This window comes from Typopeltis vanoorti, chromosome 20, assembly GCF_054136105.1.
Source record: "Typopeltis vanoorti isolate ZY-2024b chromosome 20, IOZ_Tvanoo_1.0, whole genome shotgun sequence".
In the NCBI taxonomy this organism is placed as follows: Eukaryota; Metazoa; Arthropoda; class Arachnida; order Uropygi; family Thelyphonidae; genus Typopeltis; species Typopeltis vanoorti.
In genome coordinates this window covers 67,886,296-67,912,091 of record NC_143568.1, presented here as the reverse complement: position 1 = coordinate 67,912,091, position 25,796 = coordinate 67,886,296, and the positions used below count along the sequence as shown (strand labels likewise).

The window sequence follows — 25,796 nt, the reverse complement described above, 5'->3', positions numbered from 1 at the left end:
CCATAGTTATGGCAGCAGATGCATTTCTTTTGTTCTTCTAGGTCTGATGTTGGCAGATCTCCCAGTTTTACCATAATAAGATAATTTTCAAAAAAAAACGTTTTTGAAAGTTAGAGTTCATTATAAAATTAGATTCTTTAGAATTCTGGCTATTTTTTGAGGTACCCTGGATATACTAATAGCATTACTGGAGTCTCTATGTTGAGAGGAATGTGAGAAGATAGCAGAAATAAACCAATTTGTTAATCTTTTTGGCATTGTAACCATTGGACAAGAAGGTCTGGAAAATAAAGGAGTTATTCTTTATTTTCCAGACCTTAACCTCAGAACTTCCAGAACTTCAACCTCAGTTCTACCCAGGGAAGCCAGGGTAGAACTGAGGTTGAAGGTTCTTGACAAGGGTTTTGATAACACTATATTTTTGACAGCAGAAAAGTATGTGTGTGTGTATATATACAGGGTGTTCGGGATAAATTTGACATATTTATAATTAATTATATTTTTCCGTAAGTTACATGTATTAACACACACTTCTCTTCATTTAAAAGTTTGGACCCTTCTTCATTCATATACAAGATGTCAGAAAGGATGGATAGCTGGAACCCACCTGAATCATGGAAGAGAATAACTTGTATCATGATGATTCGTGCCCGCCATCAAAATAAGGATATTACGACTGCTACCCAATGCTCCCTGAATACAGTAAAAACAATCAGGCATGAACTAGAGACTTGCAATGGTGACTACGAGGATGTAGCAAGAAGAAAGATCCCTAGCAGACGATCTGATTGCGTTCGTACAGCAGAATTCCTCGCAAATCTGCAGGAACAGGTGTTGAAGAACCCTGGCATTGGAATTCGGGCTTTGTTCGTGGAGTTGCTAACTGTAGTCAAGCCCTGGATAACAAGGGTAGCCAATGGTAGGCCGTATGTATGGCAGCAGGATTCGGCCCCTTGCCACACCTCTGGGAAAAGTCAAAAATGGTTGTCTGAAAATTTCTACGACTTCACCAGTCCAAATGTTTGGCCTCCAAACTCCCCAGACCTTAACCCCATGGATTATTTTGTATGGGGCGCAGTTGAAAAAGACACCAATCGCACTTCCAGTAATACAAAAGCCCAGTTAATGGATAAAATTAAAACAGTTTTTGCGGCCCTTCCCAGGGAGACTGTAGCATCAGCTTGTTCGAGGTTCCGAAGCAGAATTGAAGCTGTGATCGATGCTAATGGTGGTTATTTTGAGTAAATCTTGTTGATAGTATTGTAATTAACTCTGCCTGTAATGTTTTTCTGTCAATTCATTAAATTTAATAGATACAAAGAAGATTTTCTTTTTCCTTACGAAACTGTCAAATATATATATATATATATATATATAACAACCTGTTTGAGTGGATTTTCTGTAAACTGAAAAAGAAAGGGTATCCTTGGGAAGATGCATGATTCAAGTATCTAGAAAAGGCAGGCTATTATTGGAATCAGTTATTAGATTTCTGCAGTGCTGACTTTTGAAGTGGAGGAGAAAGAGTGTCAGAGCCATGTGGCAAAATGGAGAACACTTCATTGATATGTCTCAGCCCGATAGAAGTTTTGAGAATGACAATATCAAGGACGTTTTACATTCCATATAGAAATTGGCTAGACAGGGAGAGCCAATGTCTCTCTCTTCTTTATCTGTTTATATACTGGTATCCTTCCAAGTGAAGTAGCCAACAAAATTTAATATTATTATTATTATCTGATACATTCAGGGAGTCAATGACTCATCATGGGAGGCTGTACATCACTCAAACCAGTTGTCATACCCTCCCTTAAATTCATTCACGCTAGACGCACTCATCACTTCAAGAGCAAACTGTTTCACTCATTCACTGCTCTGTGAGAGAAAAATCTAGTTCTTAACCCTTCTGAACTGCAAAATAGCTTAACTTCCATGGATGCTTCCTCCATGTTCTCTCCTCACCTTCTATATAAAGAAAACTTCCATCAGACAGTATCCTTCACTCAGAAGTTGTTTTCATCCTTTCAACAGCTTCTTTATCCCATTGGAATCAAGAAAACCAAATCTGCTGTCTTATCAAGGTCTTGTAAAGAGGCAAAATGACTTCCTTATCCTTGCATTTCAGGGTTCATTTCAACATTGTAATTATTAACTCAGTTGTCTTTGCAGTTTTTGCTATATTGCCTTGTTTTTGAGCTTCAAATTTCTATCCAATATAATGCCAAGATTCCTAGCCTCATCAGTTTCTCGTAGCATAATCCCAGCTAATATAATCTGATTTTAGAAATCTCATCATGCCAAAGTGCATTTCTTTACACTTACTAACATTAAATTGATGGCCATTTTCATTTGCCCAAATTTCCAGCCTGTTCAAATTGTTGGATATCAGTAGCATCTCTGATCCCCTTGCATATGTGCATTATCAGCAAACAATTGAATATCTCATGGTAGATCCTTTCTAATGTTCAAAATGTAAACACTTTTTGAGACCTGTCTGTCAACCATCCACTATCCAAGTTAAGAGTTTGTTCCAAACCCACATTCTCCATTTTATGCAATAGCCTTTTATGTGGTATCCTGTCAAATTCCTTACAAAATCTAACAGTGTTATTATTATCCTAAGACCCCATGAAGTCAGACTCATCTAGGAGGTCCCTTTTTCATACCCACAGCTCATCATACCTTGCCTGAAACACATTCAAATTCTCAGCAGACACCACGTTCTTTAATCAGTTATTAGACTGATTCAGTCTAATAAAAACCTTTATTAAAAACCTTTTCAACATTGATCCTATAACAATCGCTTACCACCTTGTACATCATATCACCCATCTTCCTCCTATCCACTGGACTATAAATTGCATCTTCTCAACCTTTTCTCATATTCAACATTCCTCTAGAGATTAGAAATGACCTTAGTCAATCAGTCACTTCTAGACCCTTTCCAACATCTCTTGGTCTTTTTGAAAACCAGGTGACCAAATCTGTGCACAGTAATCCATATGTAGCTGAATCAAGGCCTTAAGCAGTGGAACAAGAATCTCCTTCCTTCTACAAGTCAGTGTCCTCTGCATCATTTCCATAATCCGTTGTGTTGTCCTCACAATTTTGTCAACGTGTCCTCTAAATTTTAGATCCTTATCCATAATCACCCCCAAGATTTCTTATTTCCTTCACCTCCAACAATATATCCCCACTAAACATAAATTCTACATTCCATCTTTGTTTTCCAAATTTTAAAACCTTACATTGTGCAACATTGAATTGGTATCCCCACTCACATACTTATTCACTCAATCTATTCAAGTCTTGTTAGGCCAGAAGATCTGCTCTACTCATCATTCATCCTGACTTTGCATCATCGGCAAACAGCTGCATATTCCCATCCAAATCTTCTCCAATATCATTAACATACAGGTTAAAAGGTTAAACAGCATTGGCTTTAAAACATGAAGCTGTCACCTTATTGTAATAAGTAAGTAGATTACTAAAACATGATCTCCCTTTAACAAATTTATGCTGGCCATCAAAGATAATACCACTGTTATCATCATAGCATAACCATTCCCTTTATTCAACTTGGCCATAACATTGTTATAAAATACAAGCAAGTTGCGAAAATATGACCTCTCTTTAATAAACCCATGCTGTTCCTTGCAGAGTATAGCTTATCTGTCTACCCAGTTCTGTATGCAAGTTCTTACCACCATCTCTAAAATTTTCACCACTGCAGCAGAGATACTGATAGTTTGGTAGTTAGACACCTGTTTTTGCACCATCCTTGTACAACAAACCTATCATACGTTCTTTCCATTCTGTGGTATCTTTTATGAGCTGAGACTTGAGTTATATAAACATGTTAAAGGCCTAGGCAGTTTGGCTGGACATTCCATTAACATATGTATTGATATTCCATCTGACCCTATTGCCGAATTTTTATCCAGGTTATGTCATCATTTTCATGAACCTCTATCTTTTCATCCAATGTAGTAGTAGTGTGCACCATCTTACATACACCTGGTTGATATATCTTAGCAAAGTGAGCACTCATTAATTCAAAATCTGATTAGCTTCTGACATCAATGGATATCAACAATGAAAAATCGGGAGAAAGCATTTTTCATTAAAGCTAAATTAAAAGGGGATATTGGTAAATAAAGAACTGATAATCAAAGCTCACCATGATGTCATTATTTAAATCAAAATTTTGCATTAAAGATTTGAAATTAGCGAAATTTTTAACATGAGAGGAAGTATGACCAGTAATTTCGGCTAAAGATTTGGCTAACATAAAAAAAAAAGGGGGGGGGGTTAATTATGTCAAGACCAAAACATAATCACTAATGTCAACAAGGATACTCTACTGTGGTCATTAGTGCTAGATGATTCCCCCCCCCCCCCCTCTTTCCAAACAATATGATGTTTTGAAAATCTTCCAATCTCTTCTGCCCAGGCTTTCCTTTCACTTGAACCGTCCTTTATTCACAGACTTTTCTGTCCAGTGGATTACAATGACAATATTAACAAATTGATTGTTCCTTCCCTCTCGATACAGATTACAGTGATGCTCTTGTTATTTTATATATCTGAGGCACTTCATAAAAATTAGCCATAATTCTCTATGAATATTGTCTCTGCACTGCTTTCAAACCTCATCTGTAACTGACTTTCCTTATCTGCTCTCTTATTGATCTCTGCCCCCCCCCCCCCCACTCTCTGGTCTGGATGTATACAAGTCTCTTTGTTCTTGCAAATTATCTTATTATGACGAAACTAGGTGATTTGCCTAGAAGAACACAAGAAATATATCTTCTTCTTCCCTAACTATGGTTTAGGTCTTTCTGACCATTACTTTGGATACCTTGCATAGAATCAAATGGGGAAAACAAAAAAAAAAAAAACCTACTATGCTTCACCACAACAAAGATAAACTTGAAAGACTTTTCTTGGAATCAGCAGTTGATTTGAAAAACCAACCTAATCTTAAACTTGTTTAAGATTAGATGTTTTTTGAAGTTTAATGAAGCAAACTTTACTTCTTAGGCCTCCCGCCTAACAACTAAGGCTGACTAGTAGCACCAAATAGAGTGCACCCTTCATAGGACATTTGGTTAACTCTTTTGTATGTTTTTACAATTTTGCAATTGCAATTGTATCCTTCATGTTGTCTTGACTGAGATAAAATATAGGCTGCAATAAACTTGTGTTTAATTGTTTCTTGGTGCTGATTATTTCATTAAACCTAATTGATGAGTTTAAACCAGTACATAAGCCTAAATCTGTGACAGTATGGAAAAGTGATAAAACTTAGCATTCTTATTATTTTGGGCAAACAATTTCATATGAAGGTTGTTATTCATCTGTGATCTCTTCATTACATTGATCATAATTATTTCAATTTGGATTTGTTTAGGTGTACAGTCTGCATCAGTAAATGTAATATGTGAATTAGCAAGAAAAAATCCAAAGAACTATCTTTCATTAGCTCCTATTTTTTTTAAGTTGATGACCAGTTCTACCAACAATTGGATGCTTATTAAAATAATTAAGCTGGTGAGTATGGAGATTTATTTATACTCTAACTTTTAATCAGAAATTTCTACATAATTTTAATTGAAAATCTCTACATATTTTTACTACTGTTACTTGTTATTCCTTTTGATAAACTGCTAATTTATGAAAAGTTTGATGCAGAACCTGCATAAGTACTTTTATAATAATTTTCGAAAAGTGAAGTCATCCATATTTTAATTAGTCATATAAAAATGATTTTTCATACTAATTTCTATTTGGAATTTTCATCTTTGCTTGCTTACATTTTCAGTGAAATATGCATATTACGTTGCAGATTATATTGCTCAGTTTTTCTTCAAGGAATAACAAGAAGAATAGTATGAATTGCCATTAATAAAATTTGCATGTGTCAGTCTGCAGCATGAATTACATTATTTTTCTAATTGGTATTTGTCTGGAATTTAGTTTTAATAGTAAATCAAATGAATTTATTCTGTAATTTTTAAATTCACTTTTTTTTCCTTTTTTTTTTTTGAAAAATACAAATTAATTTTTTGATATAAAATGCATTTATTTGTCATCAAACAGTTTTATGTTTGTGTATATTTTCTATTGATATTAAAAAGCTAATAACTTGGATAGCCTGCTTTGATTAGGAATATGCTAAAAGTTAATCTTTTCTAAAATTTTTTGGCATTTCACTTGCTTAATTTGATTATTTTCTACAAACAAAATGTGGAAATTTTATTGCATGAACTGTTTTTTGTTGGATTTCCATACTAATTTTTTCTCTTTTTCACGTGATATGTTATATTAATGGTAAATGTAGCTGTTGTTTTTTCAAAGTTTATATGCTAATGAACAAATATTTTCATTCCGATTCAGTGGATGTAGATATTTAACTATGCGCACACACACACACACACACACACTGCTGAGAAGCAGTTGGATGTATTAGAAAGAGGAATGAGTAAGCTAAATGAAAGTACCCTATTAATATTAAAACCTTTCAAATTGCAACAATTTTAAAGCAAAATATAGGAATCATGATAATTACTAGTTAAGTAACTAATTTTTACAAAGAAGATAATTACTTTTCTTTGTAAAAGACAATTGAGATTTTATTTTCATATATACTTTTAATATTCCCAGAGAGAGAGAGAGATTTTTCTTTGCTAGTCTCTTCCTTTGTGAAGTTTCAATCTAATTCAGAATGGTTTGGAGGAAGGTAAAATAGAAAAAGCACAATACATAACTGTTTTAGAAGGATTATGTAAAGAAGGAAGGATTTTATACTGATAGAAATTTATTACATTAAATGAACTGTTAATATAGTGAATTAGCTGATTTCATTTAGTTGGTTAATAAATTATTAGCTAATTAATTTTCAAACAGGATGTTAGCTAAGCAGTCAGTACATACTTCTAGTAAAGATTTTTGAATGTATTTAATAACACCATTAAGCAGATAAGAAATTTACAAATGTGATATTTTTATTTAATTCATGTAATCATTAAATATGACTAATGGTTTCTTATTTCTTAAAATATAACATTGATGCAGCTCTGTATAAGAGTTTTTTTCCTAAAAAAAAAAAGTCTCTGGGTGCAACCAAACTACAAAACCATCTACAGAGTAGAGCTGTATCCGAACCTATGGGATGTGCTATTGAAGAGTTTATTTTCCAAATGTTCCTCTTTTCTTTCACCTATGTTAGCAGGACACATGACGCAATCTACTGTGAATGTAGGAATGTTTTTTATTCCTGATTATACTCGCATTCATTGGCAGAATTGAAATTCTTTGTCAAATCTCTGTTAAACTACAGTATATTTATGATAAGTATGTTATTTTTGACCACAAAACTAATGTAATAAAAATAACTAACACTGGGTTTATTGATTGTAAAGATTTGATACTACTAGTTTCGCCATGTAAACTCATCAGGCTTCACGGGATTTGGATGAACATACAAATATAAATAAACAACAAGCTTTGATTATGAATCAGTACATTGCTAACAAAATGCCGAATGCATAGGAACCGTTACACTAGAAACACGTGGAGCATAGATGCTGGCACATGGTCAGTCATTATTCAGCAGGTGCATCCGATAGTTAGCAGAGAAATTAAACTCTGTGTTTAGAGATCTGATGAGTGACTTCCAAATGTCACACAGAAGCATCCCTTGGTTTCTGTTTAGGGTACCTTATGAGTGGATTACCACTGTTCCCTCTTTTATGTTGCAGAAGCTGTATTCTATGTATGGCATGGAGCTCTTATCCCATTCAGTGTTGTGGTGAGTATTGGAGACATGGAATGCCAACCCTGAACTGTCCTCTGTTGTTGTTGACGTCTCCAATATGTTCCTTTTGTCTTATTTCTAAACTTCTTGAATAATAACAAACCCAGTGTTATTTTTATTACAGTATATTTATTTTGACTAGATTTTTTAAAAAATGGAGTGGATTTTATCTTCAACTTTGGAAAATAAATTGAAGCAGCATCCAACAAACATATATCACTGGAATTGCAAGTGTCTTTCGAGCAAACTCGAAAGACACTTGCAATTCCAGCTGGAATTGCAAGTGTAAACTCATCAGGATTTTGCTGGATTGCATGAATCTTTTCTAGGATAATGGAAAGCAAAATTCTGCTGAAATTTCTCTTTGCTTTTTTAAAATTTGTATTAACTGCTTCAGTTTCTCTTTTTTTATCTGTTTTTTATTATTTTTTTATTTTTATTTTTTTTTATTGCTGAATAACTACAATTTCAGTATTCACATGAATTTATCATTTAACATTTGTCTTGGTGTCTATATGAATCATATTCTTTTTTTTTTTTTTTTTTTTGTATTATTCATAACACATGGAAATGTTTTTATTACTGTCTTGAAAGTCAAAGGCTTTGGACATTGTGATTTAAGAATGTCCAAAGCCTTTGCATCTTGCAGAGATAGGAAAAAACTTCCAACTGATAATGTTCCAAGAAATCTCCATATAGATTTCTTGGGACATTATCAGTTGCTGTTTCAAATTTCTGTCTTAATTTCTTACAAAACTCATTTCATTTTTTCTGTTGCCTACTATGGTCATCTTTATAAAAAAAATTAACCATCCTTCTATATGAAATTTATTAAATCTCTGTTGATTAAATGAAGCATTTCTGGATTGCATGAATCTTTTCTAGGATAATGCAAAGCAAAATTCTGCTGAAATTTCTCTTTGCTTTTTTAAAATTTGTATTAACTGCTTCAGTTTCTCTTTTTTTATCTAGAAAGTCAGTGAGTCACCTGAATCAGATATCAGTAATTCAGTATTTTACCAGTTGTTTTCATATACATAGTCATATGTATTCATATATGTAGTTGCAAAAGGAATGATGTAGATTTTGTGGATATGTATCTCTGTTTGACAGAAAGAAGGATTTGTACAATGTGGATGGATTGCATCTGAATGGCTTTGGTGTTAGGTGTTTGGAGAGAACTTTGTTCACTGAGCATGCTGACGTGCAAATTCAGGGAAACTTAAGCAATTTGGGTGGGTAGCAGGTGAGTTTGTGTGAAGGCATCCATGAAGTGAGTAGTGAGTGTGAGAATGACCAAGTGAGGTATGTAGTCTCTCAAGAAAAAATATTGAATAGGGTAGTCAATTCAGAAAATAAAGTTGGGTGGGGGAATAAATGGGGGAATGGGGGCATGTTTCTTTTCTATATACTAATGCCAGAAGTATCTGGAACAAGAGGAAGAAGTTTTTGGCATTGGTTAGTGCAACCTTGCCAAAAGTTATAGGCATTAGTGAGACTTGGCTAACAGCAGACAATGTAGTTACAGGGATTGAATGTGAAGGGTTTAGTATTTTCAGGGAAGATAGGGTGGGGGGGGGAGGAGTACTGCTGATGATAGCTGAATTGCAACCAAAAAGAATAAGAGACAGGTGGGAGGGTGGCTTATTTGAAGCAATCTGGTCTGAGATTAAAACCAATAAGACAAAATACAGTTGTTGCTATGCCAAGGAGTTCCACAGATGAGGCAGAGGACATGCATTGCCAAACTAGTACAATGAGTACATGTTGAGTGATTATTATGGGGGACTTCAATTATGGAGATATAGACTGGAAGGAAGAAAGATCACATAGCAGAAAGTAAATAGAATTTATACATTTATATATTTATACCTGCTGAGGGATAATTACTTAAGGCAGCATGTGATAGAAGGGACTAGGGATGGAAGAGTATTGGACCTGGTCATAGGATCAGAAGAGCTACCCATAACCAAGGTGACAACATTGCCTTCAATTGTTGAAAGACTATACAGTCTTGACTTGGGAGATTGTAAAACATGAGGCATATTCTATCAAGAAAGGGTATTTGTGAAACTACAAGGCAGGTGATTATGACATGTTTAGGAAGAAGCTTAAATCTGTACCATGGCATAAAACACTGCAGTGTAAGGATGTTAGTAGTGCATGGGATATAGTTAAGGGTCATCTAGAGGAAGCAGTATTAAATTGTATACCTAGGGTAAGGAGGGTTAATCGGGTAAGAGTTAGATGGATGAGTAATATCATTAAACACGAGCTGCAGAAGAAGAAAATGCTGTATAGAGAAAGGTGATCAGCATGGTAAGAAGGTAAAATCAGAAAATCAAAATGAGAAGAATTTAGCCGGGCATGCCAAAGGAAATCCCAGAGAGTTATTTCATTACGTGGCAAGTAAGAGGAAGAAACTATGGAAGATTAACCTTAATGAGTGATGATGGTCACGAGGAGACAGAAGCGGATAAAATAGTTGAGTTACTGAGTGACCACTTTGCAAGCATATATCTTCCTAGTAAGATTACTGCTTTAACCTGTGTGACAGAAACTAATCTGGGAATAGAGGTGGATGAATCGGAGGTTTTTAGGATATTGCAGAATCTCAATGTAAATACGGCTATGGGATTAGATGGGATATTAGCTATGGTTTTGCGAGAATCTGCAAGGGAACGGCAATGCTTTTGACTAAGCTGTTTAATTTAAGTCTCAGCTCTGGTAGAGTTCCAAGGGAGCGGAAAGAGGGCAAAATTATTCCTTTGCATAAGGGAGGTTCTAAGACTACAGTAACAAATTATAGACCAATCAGTATCTCAGGTATAATGGTAAAAGTACTAGGAAAAATTAGTAAAAAAGATAATTCAAAAATTGATAGATAAAAATATGATACTGTATGAGGGTCAACATGGCTTTGTGAAGGGTCAGTCATGCCTTAGTAATTTACTAACTTTTTATAATAGAGTAACAGCTGAGTTGGATAAAAGAAATGGCTATATGATTTTGCTGGATTTTACAAAAGCATTTGACAGAATACCACATGGAATGCTGTTACACAAATTGGAACAAATGGGATGGATATGACACTGGTTAAGTGGATAAGAGGGTGGCTGTATAAGAAGGTAATAAAGAAGAAATTTTGTTGATAGGAATATATGTTGGAATCAGTTGATGCTTTTTCAGAATTCTACTTATAGGTTCTGAGATTCCTGGAATGTACGGAATAGGAACTCTGCAGACTGTTGAAGAAACTGTAGGTGTTGGAACATAAGAGTCAAGTACCTGTTGGATTTGATATAGGTAGAATTTTGAAAAAGTATCAACTGATTCCAACATGTATTCCTATCAACAAAATTTCTTCTTTATTACCTTGTACAAAGGATAAACTGTCTTCTCTATCTTTGGTTGGCGTTTACCAAATACCTTGCGAATGTGATGTCTCTTATTTTGGACAAACTGGCTGTGCGTTGGAAAAAAAGAATAAAAGAACATCAATATTATATTGATTATAACAAACCTCTGAAGTCTGGTCTTGCACAGCACAGTATTGACTCTACTCATAGTGTCCAGTGGGATAAAGCAGTTCTCCTCCATAGATGCAGATTCAAATATGAACGCTTATTCAAAGAAAGTTGTGAAACTATCTTACACCGACCGAATTTAAATAGAAATGACTGCGTGTCTCTCTCAAAGATCTGGGAGACTTTTATCTTATGTAAAAAACCATTTATCTTAATAGATTAAATTTGTTATTTCTATTATTTCCTAGCATGCGGAAACAATTGTATTTTAATAGATGATCCACCGAACATTTGCCTGTATTCCATTACTGTTACAGACACTGAAGATGTACTATTAATTTTAGTACGAAATATCTGTCTTTTTACTAATTAAAGATTTCACTGTGGTTTTTACCTGTTACTTTATTATGTAAACTTTCTTATTGAAACAGTCATTTTTATCATTTAAACTTGTATTGTGATTACATAATAGTTAAAGACAATAAACTAGGTTCCTTCTGCTGGAAGATATTCTCCCAACTTTTCTTACTCAACGGAAACTTAATTTTTTGTTCTTTCTGTAATAACAGCACTTTCATTTCAAAAATAGAAAGTTTTAAGCATAAATGCTCAGCATTTATGTGGGAAACACCGAAAAGGGAATATGATAGGCTCTACTCACATTAATATATATACGAGAGAGGATTCATGCTATGCCAATAAGCTAATGGCATGCTCTTCTTATTATTGTAGAAGAAGAGTAGCTGGTAGTCATCAGTTCTCTGAAGGAATTAGGGTATGATGCCAGTTAGCTTACAACTAGACATTAGATATAGTTAATTTATAACTACAGCAACCACTGAAGAAAGAACTATGCAGATGCCTTTATTCTCAATGCTATTGAGAATAAACATAACTGATATAACTTTAGAACAAAAGCATAGTTTATAAAAACACAGCATCCGATATACAGTATTCTTCATAAATCACATCTCTTGTATTAAACATTTCCAAAGAGAGAAAAAAAAAAAATTTTGAAAGATTAGTGTTAAGAAAATAGGAAAGCTTGAAAAAAATCTTAACACAACAACTGTGACAATTTTCCATTAGCTCCTGTTTATATCCAGGTATTTACTCCATGGATGTAAGCAGAACATAATCTAAATAGCTTTTTTTTTACTTAGTTATTTGATGAATGAGTGTGAAAGTATCAGATGAATTTCTAAGTATCCAGAAAAAGTTGCAGTTGAATTGTAAGATACCAAAGTTAGCTGTATTTAAAAAGAAAAAAAAAATCCTCAGAATATAAGTTCTTACAACATTGTCCTTAGCATTCCCCAACTTCTTTGATATGAATAGAAAAGTGAAATCTTATAGTAATGCATTTTTATGTATATCAATATTTTTATCATTCTTCATAGTATTGTCATAGTGATATTCACTGCTTTTCTGGTATGCAGATTTGACGAGGCTTTAAATAGTAGTTTTGATTTAATAAATATTTAAACTTTTAACAGTAATAACCATTTAAAGGAAGTTAGTAGAAGCATTTTTGGAGTGGGGGAAGAGTGTGCAGAGTTATGTATACAATCAGATGGGGAAGGGATGCCTTTATTGCATTCCCTTACTAAATGCAGTGCCCCTAATGTATTTAGACATATTGAATATCCAGATGTATTTATTCCACAGACATGCTTGTATAGAGTAAAACTCCTTTCTGATATACATATGTATTTCTCCAAATCAAAAACTAATGGCGAGCGGGTTTTTGTTTGAATTAAAAATTGAATAATTTAGCTGAAAAGCTTGTTTTTTAAAAGCGCCACTATAAGCAGCATGATGATATTTTCTGGCTGCTCACTGCATCACTACTATATCTCTTTGGTTTTTTTTAGGAGATGATGACATCACATGTTTAGTTAAAAGTAATTAGCCATTAAATTCTTAATGTGATGAAAACATTTGCTGTTAAAAATAAGTTTGAGATGGTTCTTTGAAAAGTGATATATTTTAGCAAAGAAAATATTTTTTCTGCCTTGCTATGATATTCTAAGTTTCATATTAATTGAAACTCAATGGTCATTTGAAGTAGGGGTTACATTTGAGTTAAAAATTTAAGAAAGAATGGAGTAAAAACTATATAAAAGTGTATTCATTTGGTGAGGAAATGTGATCCATTTTGGAATAAAACAACATTTCCTGTATATTCTTATATTTTTATAATTCTACTAGTTTCACTTCTTTCTCATTGATACGTCATAATGTGTACAAGTGAATCCCACCTTCATTTCGTTTGAGTTTTTATTTTATTTTATTATTTTTTTTTTATGTGACTCCCACCCATGAAAGGTTGTAGATTTATAGCATATTAGTATTCATGAATGGACTGAACAATTTCTCCTGTGCAAGGTTATTCCAGTGACCGACTTGTTTGCTTTATACTTAATTTACAAATGTACTTGCAGTTGAGTGTAGATAGTTTGATCAGTTGTAAGGCAGGGATTTCTCATGCTATTTTCCAAGTATTACTCTTTCCACTGTTATTTATAATCTGTTTGGACCATGTTGCAAAGAAAATGGACATTAAACCTAACATTCAAATAGAAATTAAACTTAGTTCTTTATTGATGTTATCTTCAGTTCATGAAAACATGAACTGTATTTTTAGTAGTGAACCTGTAGAACAAGTTGCACTTTGTAGTTATTTAAGATTGATTTTTAGTGAATTCAATTGACAAATTGAATATAGAAACAGATAATAGAATAAATTAGGCTGATATGGTGTGAAGTTTGGTGAATGAATTTATACAGAATAAGAGAAAAATCAGCAAAGACCCATACTAAGTATACAGAAGATGGCATTCGGAACAGTTTTAACACAAGGATTGGAGATTGGGTAGACATAAAACAGTCAAGGATTGTGGTTCACAGAAGAGATTTCATGAAAATTAGGACAAGTAGCAAAACCATGTTAAAAATAAAGTTATCAGCAAAGAAATTGACAATAATATTCAATATTCATAATTTATCAAAGATGGTATAGATTGAGCTCATAATCTAATATGATAGCAAATTAAGTGATGAGGGGAAGACCAAGATGGTGGATTAATGTGCAGTTAGAACTGTTTTGGGTGAGAGGAAATTTGAAATTGATGAAATCACAGACAATAGATAATAGACCAATTTGGAAAAGTGTCGATTGAAAACTTTGAATAGGAGACAAAAAAAAAATAGGAAACAAGTACCGTATATTATCGCGTATAATGCAAAAAAATTATGGTCTAAAGTTAGGGGTTCGCATTATATGTGGATCTTAAAAAATATAACCTCTTATTAGACTTGCGTGCACAATATATACTACCTAATGCCTATGCAACCAAATCTACTTGATCCACTCACATTCAACGACCGAGCACGCATTGTATCCGCATAAACCCAGTAATGTAAGTAATGCTAATATCCTGCCCCCTTGGCGGGATATTAGTACAGTTATATTGGTTTAACCACAGTTCATTTTAAATATTATTCGTTAAACAAACCTAGCCTGAAAATGAGCCAACAGAAACATAAATGTTTATCTTTTGAAGCAGGATTTAAATTGCATGTCTGTCGTGCAGTTTGCAGAAGAACATAATGACAGTGTTGCTATGAGAGAATTTGGTGTAGCAGAGAGTAATATTAGACTACAGATGAATTTATAAATGAAATGTGGGATGACTCAAAAGATGAAGAATTTAAAGGATTTTGACATTTTGTTTTAAAATAAATATTTCTTGCGTTAATTTGTTTTATTTATAATGTTAGGGAACAAGATTAACAGATTGCTTTATACGTGAACATGGCATTTTAGGGCTAGTTTTCAAACAAAATTTCTAGTTCGCATTATTCGTGGATTGCATTATACGCAAAAATATACTGTAATCAAATAATGACTGCTTTGGACTCATAATATTTGAATAACAAATATTATATTTGATATCCCTCCACCATTAGATTGTACATCTGAAAGTTATACGGGGTGTTCGGGATAAATTTGACAGTTTCGTAAGGAAAAAGAAAATCTTCTTTGTATCTATTAAATTTAATGAATTGACAAAAAAACATTACAGGCAGAGTTAATTATAATACTATCAACAAGATTTACTCAAAATAACCACCATTAGCATCGATCACAGCTTCAATTCTGCTTCGGAACCTCGAACAAGCTGATGCTACAGTCTCCCTGGGAAGGGCCGCAAAAACTGTTTTAATTTTATCCATTAACTGGGCTTTTGTATTACTGGAAGTGCGATTGGTGTCTTTTTCAACTGCGCCCCATACAAAATAATCCATGGGGTTAAGGTCTGGGGAGTTTGGAGGCCAAACATTTGGACTGGTGAAGTCGTAGAAATTTTCAGACAACCATTTTTGACTTTTCCCAGAGGTGTGGCAAGGGGCCGAATCCTGCTGCCATACATACGGCCTACCATTGGCTACCCTTGTTGTCCAGGGCTTGACTACAGTTAGCAACTCCACGAACAAAGCCCGAATTCCAATGCCAGGGTTCTTCAACACCTGTTCCTGCAGATTTGCGAGGAATTCTGCTGTACGAACGCAATCAGATCGTCTGCTAGGGATCTTTCTTCTTGCTACATCCTCGTAGTCACCATTGCAAGTCTCTAGTTCATGCCCGATTGTTTTTACTGTATTCAGGGAGCATTGGGCAGCAGTCGTAATATCCTTATTTTGATGGCGGGCACGAATCATCATGATACAAGTTATTCTCTTCCATGATTCAGGTGGGTTCCAGCTATCCATCCTTTCTGACATCTTGTATATGAATGAAGAAGGGTCCAAACTTTTAAATGAAGAGAAGTGTGTGTTAATACATGTAACTTACGGAAAAATATAATTAATTATAAATATGTCAAATTTATCCCGAACACCCTGTATATAATAACCTTATAAACTGAAGATGTACAAGATGTAATGTAATTGTCTGATAAAAATTGTTGGACAATTCTGACTGGATCAAAAGTGTTGATTGGAAACTTTGAATGGGAGATAAAAAAAAAAAAAAAATAGGAAACAAGTAATCAAATAATGACTGCTTTGGACTCTCATAACAGTTGAATAATAAATATTATATTTGATATCCCTCCACCATTAGATTATACATCTGAAAGTCATATATAATAACCTTATAACTGAAGATGCATGAAGATGAAATGTCAGCAAACACTTGTTTTGCTGACCTTTACCTTTTCTTCTCCCATTCTGTTTTAAGTGCCATACCACCTTTGATACTCTGCTCCCAAATTCTTGAATGCTAACAATGTCAAGTTCCTTCCTAATATCTTCATTTTTAATATTATTCTGTCATTGATGCCATCTATGCATTCTCCTGATTTTACTCAGAACAACTCATATCTGTTATCCACTTTCTTAGCCAGCTGTTAGATTTATAGGTTAAAACTCTTTTGAACATTGTCCTTTATACTGCTAGTTTCAGATTTTGCCCAGTTTCTCTCTTATTCCATATAAATGTATACACACTTGGCCTCCCACTATACCATCTTTGCTTATTCTGTTGTATATTTATATATTTAATTTGTTATCTTCACTGAAAATTTTGCCTAAAAAGCCAAAATGTTGGACTTGTTTTTTTACAGTTTTTTCCATTCAGGATATAGCTGATGTTTCCATTGTTCCTGCCTATATTCATAGTTTTGATCTTTTTAATGCTTATTTTTATATCAGATATTTATATGAAATTGTTGCAACTGTTATTCAGTTTAGTTTAAGAATCCGAGAGGTTTTATTTAGGTGTACAATATTATCTAGATAAAGCAAAAAACTCAGTTTGATATCACTTTTAATATCACTTTCTGTTATAATGTGATCTATATAGGTGATGAATAAGATTGGAGATAATGTGCATCCTTGTCTCACACGTCATTTTATGTCAAACCATCTTCCTGTATTTCCTTCAATTCTAATTGCTCACTTAAACTTAAATATAGACTGTATTGCTCTGTGTGATGCTCCATTTACTACATATAATTGTAGTGTTTAGAAAAGTTTTTCTCTTTTTGCTTTGTATGATTTTTTCCAGATCTACAAACTTAAGTACAGATTCTTGTTATACTTTCATGATTTTTCAACTATTTTTCATGAAGTGAAAATCTGATCTTGACAACTTCTGTTTTGCCTTAACTCAGCTTGTTCAAATTTCTCTTCCACAATTTTTCTTAACTTCTCAAGTATGTTTGCAAAAATTTCACCTAAAACACTTGGTATAATTCTCACTTTATTTTCCTTTTTATAGATGAGAAATCTTAGAGCTATACTCCAATAATCCAGAATTTATCCTTCTGTATCCACTGTGAAATGTTTATACCTCCATATTTGAGCATTTCTGGTCAATTATCATGTATGCTTGGTCATCAACTTACGACCGACTTCTGTTCTGGCTGACAGGTCATATGTCGGCTATATATTTATTAACAGTATTCTTAACAATTATTAACAATTTCTCCATTTCATGGATGGGCCCCTGTCGTTGTTTGGTTAAAATTGTAGATTTCATAGGTGCGGCACCTTTCACAGCTTCCCGAATCCTTTCTTTGTCCTTAAGTATCATCATACCATGGAATGTGATAATTTCAAGTCTCGCGCTATCGTATTCACTTTCTTTCTGCCTTCATACTTCTGGATAACTCATTTTACACTCTAATCAATAGTTTTCCATGACTTCTTAGCTGCCATATCTGTAGATGAAGGCATTTTCCTTTTACTAGACATTTTATGGGTAGTATTTCAGTAGAATTTTAATTAATACACCACGTGCAACAGATGCTTGAAAGTGACTGAGTGTATGTGAGAGATAGTTATCGTCCATGGGTTATCGTACGATAACTATCGTATCCCATAGTTATCATACGTGCTGCTGCCTGATTTATTATTAATTTATTATTATTATTTATTTATTTTTTGTCGTAAGTGCGGACGGTTGTAAGTCGATGACTAAATGTATTTCAGCTGCCTTTTCACATTTCAGGCTTTTGATAGCTTTTTCTCCCTTAAGTCACTTATTTCATTTAGCAGTCATTAATTTCATCTTAATTATTCCAGATCTAATTCCTTTCACATTTCTCTTTCTTCCATTTTGAAACTTCTTCAATAACTTCCAGAATATTTTGCCACCTTCATGATATTTGTCTTTCATATGAATTTTTCCCCATAAAACTTTTGTTTAGCTGCTTTTACATGTAGGTTTGCAATTCTTTTATTTTTCTCTATACTCTCTCAGAACATCTGTCTGACTTGCTAGGATCTTTTGATATTTTTTCTTCTTTTCCACAGCTATCTCTGTCCATCATGGAGTTCTGATTTTTTGTAACTTCTGTCCATCATGGAGTTCTGATTTTTCTATTCTTATAAAGTAAACTTTGCCACATGCCTCCCTAGCTTGAATCAGTTAATGTTTTCTTAAGAGTTTGTCACTGAGGCTCCAAGGTTTGGTTCTTGTTTTCAAATTTTCATTGTTTTCTCTAATAATATTTGTTTAGTTTAGTCTCCATTTCACTTCTAAAAGCTGCTTGGTTTTAATTCTTTCCAAAACTTTCTTATATAATTTTCTGATTGATATATTTATTTTTATCCTGTTTAAAACTAAGTGATGATCATTTCTAATTTGAAATCCCCTGTATACTCTTGTATTTTGAATCAGCATGAATATATCATTATCAATAGTTAACATAGTCATTGAGGAGATTTTATTATTTCTTGCATCTTTTCTCCATGTGAATTTGTATACTTCTTTATGCTGGAATATTGCATTAGCCTGAACAGAAATCCACCAGTACTTACTATTGTTATTAGCTTTGCTCTTTCCTCTAAATTTTTGCATAATATTTTTATATGTCTGCTATTTATTTCTCATTCTGCTGTTTAGATCTCTAAGAAGGATCAGCTTGTTCTTTGTCAGCTTTCTTTTCTAATGACTTGAAAAATTTGTCTACTTCTTCCTTACCTTCTGTGGGACCATAGGCACAAATAAGTCTCACTGTCCAATTTCCCCATTGTTAGGTGTTCTCTCAACATAAAACTGCTTGCCATTCAAGAAGGTTAATTTTATGCTTAACATTGGCTATTGTAGCTAATCCTTCCTTTCTCTGATTGTCATTGCCTAATTACAACAGCATCTATTTGTTATTTAGCAGGATCTCATTAAAGTGAGATCTTGCTAAATAATGCTAAAAATATCTACTAAAATCAGTATTTTAGGATATTTTTAGTTTATTCAGTTTCCTTTTCGTCGATATATATGTTGATGGTGCTTATCTCCAATTCTTCTGATGTGTGTTTTATTTGTTGACTTTCACTGTCATCTGGTTTTCTGATGAAAACAGTGAGGTGGAGGTATCCTTGTTTAATCAGGTGATAAAAATAACTGATATTTTATACATCTTTTACTTCATTTTCAATTATTTAAACTATCAGTAATATTTTCCATAGAAATGGAAAATATTTTCCAATATTTTCCATTTCATGTTAAGATATTTAAATTGGTGGATATCAGTTGGTGGAGAGGGGAGTTGCAGAGTAGAGTGCTCTCTTCTACTAATTGGTGTTGCTGAGATAAAAACTAAAACAAGTAAGATTCTGTTAAAAAAAACATCAGATGTTAAGTTCATTTAGTGATCCAGGGAGGGCGGTAGCTGCAACATTAAACATATAGATAAACTTCTTGAATAGTAGGCAATTTCAAGTAGGGTGACAAGATTTACTTGTGGCTATGATTCCAAAGAATTATTTACTAAGAAGGGAAGCTGTTTCTGTTGGAGATCTAAACAGCAGAGTAGGAAATGAATACTCATAGAAATGTTTAGAAAAAAATTTATTAGTAGTCAGGCAATAGAGTTGTGTTTTGAACAGAAAAGGACACCAGGTTTTTGGAATAGTGAAGCTGCAGATATGATATTTTTGTATTATCTTGTGAAGAATAAACTTGGTTAAAAAGGCAAGTGATGGAATACTGGACTTTCTTAGGTATTCTGATGGATGAAGCTGCTTTGCATTAGGTCACTGTTAATATAAGGTGACTATATGTCATGCTTTAACCAGGAATGATACTGATTTCAAATCATTTGTCCCTATATCTTGAAAGATAACGCTTATGTTTTGGTTTTTGAATATACAGTAAAACAGTGAAGATACATTTTACAATAATTAGATGCCTCCGTAGCACAATTGGAAGAACAGCGGAATATTGCACCCTTCGATTGGAAAAGAACTGGGTTCAATTCTCGTTATGATGAGAGGGGATCCTTATATGGGCTTTTTCAATTCAAGGCGAGTTAGCCAATCTCATATGGAGGTAGAAGGGTTTTTTCTCCCAGAAACTCTGATTTTTCATCCTGCATACAGACAACTTGGCCTTCAAAAAACATGCAATTTACAGACAGAAAATACTGTTGTTGGTAATGATGTGAAGTATATAGCATCGATGGCAGTGGTAGTGTTGTAGTAGGAGAATTAAGTAGTATTGGAGTGGGTGAGATATATTTAGCAAGGCAAAGTAGCGTGCCCTCCTGCAATGAAACCTTGGACTTCCTGGAGGTGTCATATAATAAAAAGTAATAATAATGAAATTGCATAATGGAATATAACAAAGATCTGTATTTAAGTTTTGTAGATCTGGAAAAGTCATATGACCAGGTGGCAAGAGAGAAGCTGTTCAAAACAGTACAGTTTTATGTTATCAATGGGGCATTATATCAAGCAATACTTAGTCTTAATTTGAGTTGTAAGTCAGCAGTTAGAATTGAAGAAAGTACAGGAAGATGGTTTAATGTTAAATCTGGTGTCAGGCAGAGATGTACATTATACCCTCTGTTATTCATTATCTATATGGATCACATTATGAAGCAAAGTGGTATTAAACCTAATATCAAAATTGTTATCAAAATTAATCTCGGCTCTTTGCTTTATGCAGACAATGTTATACTTCTAAATAAATTTGCTAAAGGTCTGTAAGATTCTCTTACTAAATTGAATAACTTTTGTAATGGGCATGGTATGAAGGCAATAACAACACAAAGACAATGAAAATAGGCAGAAGCATTGAAAATATTAACTGCATTATGGAGAACCTATAGAATAAGTAAAACATTTCAGCTACTTGGGCACGATTTTTAATGAAGATGGTAAATTGAATGTGGAAATAGACAACAGAATCAACAAAGCTGGTAGTATGGTAGGAAGGCAGCTAAATAAATTTATATGGAATAAGAGAGAAATTAGTCAAAACACTAAATTAGCTGTGTGTGCACGCACAGTGTTCAAACCAATTTTAACTTATGGATCTGAGAGCTGGGTTAGAAATAAAACACTTGACCAAAGACTAGAGACTACAGATATGAGAGTCCTGAGAAAGATTAGGGGCATGAACAGATGTCATCAATGGCAATATCATATTAAAAATTGAGGATATTAGGAAAGAACATTGTTAGCATCCAGAAATGCGTTAGCAGAGTTAATCTCAGGTGGTATGGTCACTTAAACAGAATGGGAGAGAAAAGATTAGCAAAACACATGTTCTCTGCCAGGTTGGCATGAAAACGACCCAGAGGAAGACCAAGATATAGGTGGATTGATACAGTACAAAGTACCTTAGATGATAGAAATATAAGATCTGATAATGTTGGAGTCTTGACAGGTAACAGATTGATTTGGAGGAAAATTGTAGATAGAAAGTTAGTAATGATGTAAGTTTTTCATGTAGTACTATCATATCCTGTACACCCTCTTGAGGATACTCAGGAATTTGATGATGATAGAATTGTATGAAACACAAGAAATAAATAAACCAGAAGATAGTAATATTTGCATGTTATTCCCTTAAGTCACAGAAACCTCAGTTTATTTACTTAGTTTAGAAAATGCCACTTTTTGCTGCAAGCTTATGCAGTTATATGGCAGTGTATGAACCGAACAATCAGGATGAATAATATCAAGTTTGGAACTATCCAAAATTGCACAATATCTATCTTACTTTGCTTTGAACTCATTCACAGTGATTGAGTTTATTTTATGGTAAATAGCAGTAATTTTATAAAATTTCATCATGTATAATATAGCTTGTAAACAAAAAAGTAAATTTAATAAAGCTTAGAGGAATTCTTTTATTAAGAAAATATGAATGCATATATATATATATGTGTATGTATAACGATTCATTGATTTGGTTGAAATACATATAGTAAAATAGAGTTGAATGACTTAAACCGAGAGTTAGGTAAAAAAAAGGGGTTTAATAGTGTTAAATCTGGAACGAGAATTAGATTAATTGATCTGTTGGAAATGTGTTAAGTGACTACTTAGTTATAATTAGATAGATTGTCTGAGAAATTTTTAGATATCCTTTTAAGAACAAGTTATTATATGTCTGAAGCTAAATTTTGATCTCTGTGTACAATACCTTGGTGTAAAATAAATGTTTTTGTTTTCTATACCTAAGAAACTTGCCTGATTTCTCACGGCAATGTACCGCTTGCTAAAATTAGAATCTGTATAAAATACAAGTGTGTGGGGAGGGGGGGGGGTCTGAAAATTTGGTTACGACTGCTGATTGAGGAATAAACTAATAGGGTATGAATAAATAATAGATTCTAAGGTCGTGTGATTATCTGTGTGTTAACTCTCCAATAGGAATATCCTTCCTGTATAGGAATTAAGATGGCGCAGCTGTATTAACAAATAAATTTTTCTTGATTCTGAAAAGGAGCAAACTCCAGATCTACAACAATAGAAGGATTTGGCTCTCGCCTGGAGCATTCTCTTTGTCTGCAAGAATAGTACACGTGATCCATTAGAAAGAATGGTGTCTGATAAAAATCGGCTCTAATTAAGATGAGGCATTGTATATTAGCGGCTGGAACAGGAAGGAAAACAATTGGTAGAAAGAAGAAAGAACTATAGATAAGATTTATAAAGGACAATAAGGCACGACATACAAAGTATTTAACAATAGTAAAACACAACTAGTTTCGACTTATAACAGCCATCATCAGGTGATGTTATAAAAGAAAATATACTAAACACTGAAGGTTAAAAAACTATGAACAACATAGAGAGTTTCTATACATAATTAGCATGAAAATGTATTTAAAGCTGTTGTTTTGTTTCTTGTATTGTTGGGAAAGTGTGTGCTTGCAGCATCACGTGAATGCCAGTATACGATTACTGCTGAATGACTATCTGGGAGGTTGTAGCTCAAGTTATTATTTAGATGTTCATGGTTGAGGATGATTTCCCTAGATTCTACGATTTTCCTCTCCAATTCATCATGGCAACAAAAGATGTTGGTAGATCTGTTCCAGCAGATGTATGACTTGGGTTTCATCATTAGGATCAGCCGAGAAAAGGATATGGCTTGATACGGCACTAGCTCGCTGTTTCTTGTAAGTAATGTCTCTCATGTGTTCTTCCATACGCATTTCGACAGATTTATCTGTCTCCCAAAATAATGAATATCACAATCACACCATATTTTGTATACACACCAGGATATTTAAGATAAGGTTTTGGGTGGCTTATTAAGGAGCAGATTTTTGGAAGTGGAGTGAACAAAGTTCTGATATTGTATATTTATTTCTTCTGTGTGACGAATAGCATATATATATACACACACACACACACTAGCGGGGACTCTGCCCCCCCCAGCGCCTACGGCACCCAACCTCCTGAGTTCCGAGGTGGTAAGACAAAAAACGTGACATAAAAACGTTTCAAATTTCGGCTTATCTTTTTTATATATATATTTTTTTTTATTTTTTTTTTAAAGAATTGAATGACTATAACCGAGATTTAAGTAAAAAGGTTTTAATATTAAAACGCTACTAGTTTTGGCTTGTAACAGGCCTTCATCAGGTGACATTATAAAAGAAAGAAAAAAGAAAAAACACTAAAACACTGAAGCTTAAACAAACTAAGAACATCATAGAGAGTCTCTATACATAATTAACACTAAAACGTTGTGGTTGTATTTAAAGCTGTTCTTTCGTTTGTGGTATTGTTGGGAAAGTACGTACTAGTAGCATCTCGTGAACGCCAGTACATGATTACAGCTGAAGACTATCTGGGAGGTTGTAGCTCAAGTTATTGTTTAGATGAGCAGGATTGAAGATGATTTCCCTAGATTCTATGATTTTTCTCTCTATTCATCATTGCAACAGAAGATGTTAGTAGATTTTTCCCAGCAAACTTTGTGACTTTGGCTTTCATCATTAGGATTAGCCAAGAAAAGGATATGACTTGATAATGCACTGGCTCGCTGTCTCTTGTAATGTCCCTCATTTGTTCTTCCTTATGCAATTCGACAGATTTGTCTGTCTGCCCAAAATAAGGAATATCACAATCACATAATATTTTATATACGCCAGGGTATTTGAGTTGATGATGACAAGGTTTTGGGTGGCGTATTAAGAAACGGGTTTTTGGAAGTGGAGTGAAAAAGGTTCTGATATTGTATTTTCTTAGAACTTTGGCTAATTTATGTGATGCTACTGAGATGTTTGAGGAAAACCATAAGGGAATCATGTCCATGGCTCCAAATAATGAAGACATCATCTACATAGCGTTTCCAAACTTTAGGTGTTAAAATAAAGGAAGAGATAGCCTTGGTTTCAAAATCCTCTAAGTAAATATTTGCGAGTACAGGGGATAAAGGATTACCCATAGCCAGTCCATGATTTTGTTTGTATATAGTATCTTGAAATTTGAAGTGACCAGACTTGATGCAATGTGTAAGCAAGGCCTAATATTTTTTTGGATAACTTGTCCTTGAGTAATCTTAGGACTTCATCTGTTGGAACATTAGGAAACAAAGAAGTTATGTCCAAGCTAGCCATGATTTCATCTTCATTAACTGTTATATCCTTGATGTATGTAACGAATTCTGTAGTGTTTTTGATAAAGGATGGTGACTTGCCTGAAAAACATTTTAGGTATTTGGCAAGATATTTTGAAAGATTGTACGTCAGAGAATTGATACCTTCTACAATGGGACGTAGTGGGGTGTTCTCTTTATGGATTTTAGGAACACCATATATGCGAGGAATTAACAGATGGAGAGAGAGCATAGAGATAAGCGTACATTATGGGATAATTCAGTGGTTGTTTTTAATAAGTTGTTGGTATGATTTTGAAGTTCACGAGTTGGATCTCTCTCGCTCAAGTATTGAGTAGGGATCATTTTATCGTAATTCAAGCATTTTATTCAGGTAATCTTCAGAGTTGAGGATCACCTTTGCATTGCCTTTATCCGCAGGAAGGATAATTATATCTCTGTTGTTTTTTAAACTTTTAATAGCTTTGCATTCTGTTAAAGTAATGTTATCTGCAGGTGGTTTTGCGTTATTGATAATAAAGATTGATTCAATACGTAGAAGTTTTGCATCTTGTGGAGGGAGAAATGAAGTAGCCTT

General features: G+C 33.6%; 1 protein-coding gene across 3 annotated transcripts in view; it reads left to right on the top strand.

Moving 5' to 3' along the window:
* The window catches only part of g (adaptor-related protein complex 3, delta 1 subunit-like garnet), a 563,264-nt gene that overhangs the window by 118,931 nt on the left and 418,537 nt on the right, over positions 1–25,796 (top strand). For all 3 annotated transcript variants that reach the window (XM_090410782.1, XM_090410781.1, XM_090410783.1), the window contains one exon: positions 5,414–5,553. In XM_090410782.1, coding sequence (XP_090266908.1) covers positions 5,414–5,553 — 140 coding nt within the window. The remainder of the gene's footprint in view (positions 1–5,413; positions 5,554–25,796) is intronic.